The sequence below is a fragment of the Morus notabilis genome, unplaced genomic scaffold (assembly GCF_000414095.1).
Source record: "Morus notabilis unplaced genomic scaffold, ASM41409v2 Scaffold193, whole genome shotgun sequence".
NCBI lineage: Eukaryota > Viridiplantae > Streptophyta > Magnoliopsida > Rosales > Moraceae > Morus > Morus notabilis.
Window position 1 is genome coordinate 144055 of NW_010357324.1, and position 9288 is coordinate 153342.

General features: G+C 35.0%; 1 protein-coding gene across 2 annotated transcripts; it reads left to right on the top strand.

Annotated features, from left to right (window-relative positions):
• The first annotated feature begins 546 nt into the window (after window positions 1–546).
• Window positions 547–9044, top strand: LOC21399868. Of its 2 annotated transcripts, none has more exons than XM_024168363.1 (11): window positions 547–955; window positions 1908–2383; window positions 3498–3596; window positions 4914–5014; window positions 5110–5181; window positions 5458–5548; window positions 6283–6363; window positions 7589–7648; window positions 7751–7873; window positions 8243–8281; window positions 8374–9044. In XM_024168363.1, exons 2-11 carry the CDS (start codon window positions 1997–1999, stop codon window positions 8500–8502), a joined length of 1182 nt encoding a protein of 393 aa, XP_024024131.1. In that variant the 5' UTR covers window positions 547–955; window positions 1908–1996; the 3' UTR covers window positions 8503–9044. The 2 variants fall into 2 exon arrangements, with proteins under 2 accessions (XP_024024131.1, XP_024024129.1); XM_024168361.1 differs by having other exon boundaries at window positions 1923–2383.
• The last annotated feature ends 244 nt before the right edge of the window (window positions 9045–9288 follow it).

The window sequence follows — 9288 nt, forward strand, 5'->3', positions numbered from 1 at the left end:
AAAAAAGAAAATAAATTACATCTTTTTTTGTGATTTCACTTTCTTATTAAAATGAAAAAAAAAGTTAAAAAAGAATTTGTTCAAATTGATGTTGTCAATTTCCTAAGAGGTATATTAAAACAAAAAAGAAAATTTACGAGGTGTATTTAAAAATTGGTATAATTTCATAAAATTTAGACAATATATGAAATATTTAAGCACAATTTAACTATTTTAAAATAATTAAATCTAAAAAATTAAAAGAAAGAATACTTTTATATAGCTTGAAAAACACACAGAAATTTTTTAAATTTTAAAAAACTCAAGAGTAAAAGTTATATTTGGACAAAACTGGGAGGATCCTTTTTTTTAGATTTTCTCTTAATCCAATAGCTAAAGAATGTGAAACGCACGATCTAGGAAATCGCGTAAGCCATAGAGAGAAAACAAGAAACAAAATTAAAAAAAAAAAAAAAAGAGAAAAGAAAAAAGAGAGAAAAAAAAAGATAAATAAAAATCGCCGGCTGAAAAGGGGAGGAGCGAGAGTAGGCGTTTGTGTTGGTTAGAACAGTGCCTGCCAAACCAAAGACGACGCCCTTTCTATCCTTCTTCAAACGATTAGTCAAACAAACAAAAACAACAACAAACGAAACAATCAAACATCATAACAAAACCCATAAATAGTCTTCTTATATATATATATATATGTATATATTACGCAATTATAAGACTTTCTCTCTCCTCTCTCTCTCTTTCGCTCTCTCTCTAGAGGTCTGAGTGGTTCGTCGTCGTCGTCGTCTTCATGTGTTTATCGTTGTCGATGTGATATCGTGCCCTAGATCTTGAGACTGGAGGGGGGGAAAGAAAAGTCAATCTAGGAAAGCTTCTTCAGATTCCAGATCTTTGATTGTGGCGACGACCGAGATTCTCGTGGATTCCAAGATCGCTCTGAGTTCGATTTAGCTTCTTCAATCAGGTATTTCTCTCTCTCTCTCTCTCTCTCTCTATGTATGTATGTATGTATATGTATGTATGTATATCATGCTTGTTAATGTTTGGAGTTAAGAGTCAAAGTTTTTTTTTTCTTGATTCGGAAATTTCTCTCCCGTTTTTTCCGGATACTGACGGAGATGGTGGGAGGAAAATGCTGGGGATTGGGAGTTGGGTTGACCAATGTTGCTGTTGCAATGTTGTTGTCGTTGATTTTATTTTATTTTATTTTGTTTTTTGTTTTTGTTTTGTTTTATTGTTTAATAAGCTTCGTTGAGTGTTGCAAATTGGGGTTACGTTTTGGATTGGGAAAAAAGGAAAAAATCTGGAAAGCAGGTTTGACTTTTAGTTAAAAGCATTAAAATTGTTGGAAATTTATATGAGATTCAAAGGGTTTGGTTTTAGTTGTTGGGCTGTTTCAAGCTTTGAATTTTACAATAGGGTTTGCCCATCAAACTTAGTTTCTCTCTCTATCTCTATCTTTTGCTTTCAATCAAATGTTTACGATAATATAGAAGAGGAAAAGGTAGATTGTTTTTATCAAAAGGTTTTTCCGTTTTCAATTAAAACATATAATTGTACGAGCCCAAACTATCACGATCAAAGCAAATTGCCCTATTGTCATTCCTCGTTGGAAAAATGTTTCATGTGTATGTTTTACACAATTTTCTATTAGAATGGTGTTGGCGTTTCTAATGATTTAGTTCAAAGTTGTGAGGTTTGATACTTGTTTTGCCTAATTCTTAGATCATATTAAGTTTGCTTGTAGTTTTAGTATTTCTTATTTCTTCCATTCTTTTATAATTGAATAGGAGAGTTGTAAATATTTCGTGGACTAGGTCCAATGCCACATGCTTGTTTTCGCTGTATGTGGTTGCGAAAAAATAATTATGGTCCATTTCTCTCCTGTATTTCTGGCTGGCTAATTGGTCTCACAGGGGTTTCTATTGCAGAGTCATTTGGATCAATCGATTGAGCATTGAAAAGAGTAGCATATTGAGATGAAATTGTGATGCATTTATTCTAGATGAAGACAGGTCACGCGTGGCGTTTAGGCATGGGTGACATGCAGATCTTGCCTGGCTCTCGCCACCGCCCACCTATGAAGAGGCCGATGTGGATTATTGTTTTGGTCTCGATGGTCAGCATCTTTCTAATCTGTGCTTATGTCTACCCGCCCCATAGTAGTGCTGCCTGTTACATGTTTTCTTCGAGAGGTTGTAAGGCTATAATTTCTGACTGGCTCCCACCTGTTCCTACAAGGGAATATACTGATGAAGAGATAGCATCTCGTGTTGTGATTAGAGAAATTCTGAACGCGGCTCCTATGCAATCTGAAAGTCCTAAAGTTGCATTCATGTTTTTGACCCCCCATTCATTGCCTTTTGAGAAGCTGTGGGACAAGTTTTTCCATGTAAGATTTTCATCTGATCGCGCCTTTTTTTTTGTATCAAATTATTCTTAGTTTCTTGTTTTGTTGTTGTCGTTTCTTTATCTCATTTGCCTAGAATTGACAAGATGGTTCATTAGCAGTTAGGTTTTAGTTTTATAGTGTTGTGGTAATCTTGTCAAACAAGCATTGTTATTGTTAGTCTCCGTACCTGTATGCTATATTCAAATTGAGTATATAAAGCAATTTTTTGAGGATTCAGGGAGCTAAAAACGACATGAAAAAGGAGCCTACGAATGATTTGTTTATTTGTAATGCTTGGTACCTGCTCAGGTCGCATATTTTCATCTTTCTTGCAAGGCTGATTGGAAATTGTTCTCCATGACTGATACCATAAGATTTAAGACGTGACATTTATTGGAAACGAGGATCCCTTGTGATGGTGGTAACTGGGATCATGTGTTTAAACACTGGCCAGGTTGGTCTCATCAGGGATTATAAAGGTCAATTACAAACTTGGATTGGTATTAAAAAGTATTATCTATTGACGTTGTCAATAGGTGATATAATTATTTCTTCATCTACACTTAGTCCAGCTATGAATTTTATACTTAGAATAACAAACGTTTATTAATCAATCAAGCAAGTGCACACTGTATTTCCTGTTGCTGTCAAGTAGCTTATCTTTTCTCTTGGCGGATGAGACGTCCTCTTATTATTTGTCTTCCAACAAAAAAAAAGTTGATCAATTTGGAGCGATACCAATGTGAATAAGTAGCCTTTTCAAACACATAAAAGACCATTAATTTTGTGAGCTTTCCTATGAGCTGCATGCTTGAGTTGCATTTATTGATTACGTTTATTATACCTTTGCTACGTCACTGTGCTGCTTATTTATAATTATTATGCTGTCTACGCTATCATTGTTTTCCGCAATAGGATGCTGTATCTCTGTTTCATTGACTGTCTATTAATTCAGTAAAACATGGAAATTTTTTCTTTTGGTAATAAATGTATTTATTTGTAATTTTCAGCTGAAGTCCTTTGATTATCAGAAGTCCTTTGATTATCAGAAGTCTTTTGATTATCAGAAGTCTTCATTCTCTTAGTTGCAACTTTATATCTCTTTTATGTGCAGGGTCATGAAGGAAAATTCTCTGTTTATGTTCATGCTTCCAAGGAGAAACCGGTGCATGTTAGCGGTTACTTTGTCAATAAAGACATACGCAGTGATCAGGTACATCTGATTGTCATATATATTATATTAATCTTTCAAAGCTTTGGAATTTTGCACTGGCGAGATACATAGGATGAGTTTGTTCTTTGTGATCACTGACACGAAATTATTGCAGATGTCTCTATTTGTTGCATGGCTAACACGTGTATCTACACAGTCTTCTTTAAGCATATGATTATATATTTGACACGAGTATAATAATTACTTCATACAATGTGGAAAGCATATATCTACTTGGTATTATTCCTATGAAAATGTCAGAGTTATGGATCTGAAAAACCTGAATAGTTGTGGTTTCTGACTTTCTGTGGATTAGCCCGTTACTGCTAATCACTGTTTTGAGCTAACCCAGTTGTTTTAAATACTCAAAATGAGGGGGAAAAAAGTGTACCATCTGAATGCTTATGTTAAGAAACTAGCGGTTCGTTTGGACTGGTTGTGCATTCAGTGTTTCTTCTGTTCTTCCCCCAAGTATTTTATTTACATGCATCCTAGTACTTGTGCTATAGTTTTATATTCATGTTGCAATGTTATAGATGTTGGATTGTATACTTGACTATGATTCCACATATTTGATGGTGCTAAGACCATATAATTATGCCAAAAGACTGGCTCTTAGAGCTGTAGATTGGTTATCTTTTATGCCTGTTTTTTTAACCAAATCCAAATAAAAGTGAATGATATAGATGTTGGATTGTATACTTGACTATGATTCCACATATTTGATGGCGCTAAGACCATATAATTATGCCAAAAGACTGGCTCTTAGAGCTGTAGATTGGTTATCTTTTATGCCTGTTTTTTTAACCAAATCCAAATAAAAGTGAATATTTAGGAGCTGTAACAGTTAGTATACTATCTATTTATCTATCTATTTATTTTCTTGAGTATCCCTTAGCCTGGTTGGTTGAATTGGTGGTAATGGGTGATCCCAGAAGGGTAGCTAATTTAGTTTAGTTAGGAATTCGTCTCAAGCCTTTTGGTTGAAGTGCTGTTATGGTGATTCTTTGAAAAGAATTTAGCACATAATGAATATGGGATGTTCTATTGAATTTAATCATTTTGAGTCGTATTAGATCTTTTCTGATTATGGCCTCCCTGTAGTTCAGTGTAGTATGCTTTGCGGACATCTTGTTCTGTTCCCTTGAAACTATTTTTGGTTGATTAATATTTTCATGTTTCTTGTTAAAAGCAATGAATCAATTATTATACTTCCCTTTTTTTTTTTTTTTAAACTTGTTTCTTGTCATCTGTTAGTGCTAGATGTTCTCACCAGCTTCTAAAATGAGCAAATTGGTGGTTTGATCATGTTTGCAGGTTGTGTGGGGCAAGATTTCCATGGTTGATGCAGAGAAACGCTTATTGGCGAAGGCTCTTCAGGATCCTGATAACCAGCATTTTGTTTTGCTTTCTGAAAGGTATTTAGATTATTGAATTGCCTTGAATTACCCTTTCTACTTTTCCGTAGTTACTTATTCTGTTATTAACACTTCATAATTTATTGCTTTTGCAGTTGCGTACCTTTGTATAATTTTGACTATATCTACGACTACCTGATAAATACAAACATCAGCTTTGTTGATGCGTAAGTACAGTCTTCACCTGTCAATGGTATTCTGTTTCTAGTTTAGCCGTGTAAGAGGCTCTTCTTATGGTTGCCATTTAAGTTTTGCCAATGGTTTTTCTTGGTCCATAAGATAACTTAAATTCTCTCGTCCTCTATTAATCATGGTCGACTTTCACTGATGGTATATGCTAACCTGGAAAATTGGTTTGGATCACAACTTGTTACATGTATTGAGCCTTCATTTGTTTGCTTATTTTTTCACTCTTTATGTTTAAAACTTTGTTTCTTTTTCAGGTTTGAGGATCCTGGTCCACATGGAAATGGCAGGTATTCAGAACACATGTTACCTGAAATTGACAAGAAAGACTTTCGAAAGGGTGCTCAGGTATAATTTGGAAGCAATGCGTTTAGTTTCCATGTGGTAGAAAACTCGATGTTTCCTTAAATTGATGAAAGATGTTTTTTTTTGGCAAACGACTTGGACAGCTATCCATTCTAACTAAGAGGATAAGTTATGTTGATAGCAGAACAATATAAGTACCTTTACAAGTTTATTGTTTGCTTTTACGTGCTTGACTGTACCACAACGAGCAGTATTAATTCCACATGATAATAGTCTAATAGTCTGACAATATTCTATAAAATGCGGTTTTGACTAGGATATTATTGGTTGTTGCTCTTTTAAGATTCCAATACATAATACCATTCTTGCATCTAGTTTGTGTTAACGCATGGGTCCATCTTTGATAGACTTCTTGTTGTTTGGATATGCTTACCTGTATAATGGGATTAAACATCATAATTCATAGCAGTCTGTATCTCCTCTAAACTATCACAAAACTGATGGTCATGCATTAGTAGTGCTTGTTTTATGCAAGATCCTAGGCTTCTAGCATTCAAATTCTTTCCAAGTAGTTGTGGGTCACAAGAAGGTATTTTGTATTGCGATAGAATTTAGATGTTCAAACTTTGTGATTGTACACTCAGCAATATATATGGCTCAGTGTTTGCACTGCAACAGTTTTGTTCTTCTAATTTGTTTATTTCCTTTTTTTTAGCCTTTTGTTTCCCTTTTAAAATATCATCTTAGTTCTTATTTCATTATTATCATTTGTCCAGTGGTTCACATTGAAGCGTCAACATGCTGTTATAGTCCTGGCAGACAATCTATACTACACAAAATTCCGGGAATACTGCAAGGTGAATATATTCCTTCGGTGCTTTTAAATCTTTTATCATATTTGAGTATTGCCATGTGAATTCTATGGCTGCATTTAAAAATTGTTGGCTTTGTTAATGTGGTTAGGGAATTTTTGTTTGTTTACTATTTAGTGTCATTATTCATTTGCTTTATTAAACATCATGCCAAGTACTCAAATGGCATGTGATTAGTAAATTTATGTGATTTTAAATGCTTGCTTGAACTTAAGAGGGTCGTTTTGCTCATGCTGAAGATTGTGCTCATTTTAAGTGCATCAATGTTACCTTCTTTTCATTAGAGTTTGTGGAAATCATTCTCCACCGTGCGTGTCTCCCGTGTATCACTTCATTCATTATGAAATTTTTGGGAAACTCTGAAAACGATGCTGGTACCTGGTAGGTCTAGTACTGATTTTTAGTTCTCATTTATGTTATTTGGTGTGTCTGGGTGCTATTAAAGATCTTACTTTGGATGCCAATTCCAAAGACCATTTGGGCTAAGGCCTATCCACCCCACTCCTCCGAAAGGGATATTTCTGCTTTGTCCTTAGTGAGATATGCTGCTTGATGTTCGAAATCATGGAGTCTGTAGGTTTCTTCATTTGAAATCAAATTGCATTTATATGGAGGATATAAATGATAGTTGAATAATGCAATTGTGTAATTCTATTGCAAGAGATAAAAGGATAAAAATACAAAAGAAAAAAAAATTTGGGTCTTTGAAGCGGTTTGAAATATTGAGGCTGGCTTACATGAACAGACAATAGCAAGGCAGAAGGGCTGGCCCACTCTAAACGAAGTGCAAAAAGTTACCTTGCTAAAACAATTGATTTGTAGTGGCAAAGTTGGAAATCATTTTTGTGCATTTGAGTTTAAGAGAGTGATAGAGGGTGTTTATTTTTATTTTTTTTATTATTTTTTTTTGGGTAAATGAGTAGATGATAGAGTTAACCAATGCAAAATATTGCCATTTTAAAATTGCAAGTTGAATCAATGACGACTGTTTTTGCTCTTGTATGGATTGTATAGCTGCTTTCAGCTGTACACGATCTCTTATAAGCATTAGAACATTTATTTAATTTAATCATGTTTTTAGTATTCTCCTTGCTCGTCATGCTGTTGATGTTCTATTAACTTAAAGTTGAGTTGGGCTTTGAACTATAAAGCTTTTAAACATGAGTCGAAGGTATCATGGTGTTGACCTGCATCCAATTAAATGTTACAGCCAGGTTTGGAGGGGCGGAATTGTATTGCCGATGAACATTACTTACCGACCTTCCTCCATGTGAGATTATGTCAATTGATTATATTTTCAAGTCATAATTGTATCCTCAATTCTGCTCCATATCTTTCTGTCAAAAACGCATTTATTCTTGATTTGTTTCAGTTGGCTGATCCTGGTGGAATTGCAAACTGGTCAGTAACTCATGTTGATTGGTCAGAGAGAAAGTGGCATCCGAAGTCATACAAGGCCCAGGATATTACTTATGAGCTGCTAAAAAACTTAACGGTACACATCTCCAAGAGCTTAATCTTTGAAAACAGGGGTTTCTGCACGTGTGCATGTTCTCTTAGTATTTCTTTTTACTCTCTGGGGTTTTCTGAGTTCATCTATAAGTTGCTCATGGCTGTAGCCATAATGTTGCGTTATTTTATTCCAATCATTCAGTTGAACTGCATGATATTTTCCAATCGTTGGTCGCATTATATGGCTTAGCTATGTGGGTGGTAGACCTTTTCTAATAACCCCATTTATTATTGGGCATTCTCTTCAGGATTGATTCTTGCTGCTTTAGTAGTTTATACATATAAAGTAAATATCTGATGTGAGCATCTGTTGCTATTTAATGATGACTGTCTAACGGTGTTATATTTGCAGTCGATCGATGTGAGTGTGCATGTAACCAGTGACGAGAAGGTATGTATTCTAGACATGCTTCCAAATTTCACATTTTAAGAAATGGTTAGAGCAAGTTAACATCTTAAAACAATGCGCTGGACTTTTTGCAGAAGGTAGTGCAGAAATGGCCTTGCTTATGGAATGGCATGCAACGGCCGTGTTACCTGTTCGCAAGGAAGTTCATGCCTGAAGCTCTAGATAACTTGTTGAATGATTTCGCCAATTATACAACGTTTTGAGCAGGATATTTTTGACTCTATATTCTTTGGTCGGATTGGCCGTTGCTTTTTCGACCGTGTTGCTCCATCTTGGTTTGCCGTATAGCTTTTTAAAGATGTAAATTGCCAAATTATCGAGGCATGATTTTCTCCGATCACGATTCGTCAGTGCAAAGGGCAACTAGCCAGAGCAGTTAGCTAGGGTGACCTGATTCATGCAGGAGGCTAACATGATTAGAGTTGCTTCCATGAGGATGGGTGACTTGTCTCTATGACCCGTCCGTTTTTTCGGTTTCGGGCTATCTTTGTTCTAGATTTAAGAACAGAATTTTTGGGGGAACTCTGATTTCTACATTTTTAGTTTTATGCTTTGATCCTTTTGTAAAAGATGAAATGTGAAGTTGCAGATATGACACAAGGATAGCACCCTGAAATTCATGCGTCAAATTCTACAGCGTCTTGTGTCTGCTGATGTGCCTATGGATGCAAGTCTAGTGTAGTTTATAATGCCAGTTTTAATAATTTTAACCCCAGATTTTGAATTTGTATATGTTATCATTTAAAAAGCATCCTTTAATATTTTCTGCAATTTTATATTATTTAAGATTACACACATTGGTGTCTATAGTTATACTAATTCTTTTTATACTCAGAAATCTTCTGAGCTCACTTTGTGAGCCCGAATTAACCGGAGTCCAACGCCGAATCTTACAATCTTTGAAAGGCAGGAAACTATAGAAAGGCAGGAAAGTAATAGGTATAATAATTATTATTCATTTTCCAAAGTCTAGCTTCCAAAAAAAGGAG

What these genes read in the sequence shown, in the direction of transcription:
- LOC21399868 (XM_024168363.1), top strand. Translation starts at nt 1,997, where the DNA reads ATGAAGACAGGTCACGCGTGGCGTTTAGGCATGGGTGACATGCAGATC. An exon ending in TTTGTTTTGCTTTCTGAAAG is followed by an intron (nt 5,015 to 5,109) that starts GTATTTAGATTA and finishes TTGCTTTTGCAG; the next exon opens with TTGCGTACCTTTGTATAATT. An exon ending in ACTTTCGAAAGGGTGCTCAG is followed by an intron (nt 5,549 to 6,282) that starts GTATAATTTGGA and finishes TCATTTGTCCAG; the next exon opens with TGGTTCACATTGAAGCGTCA.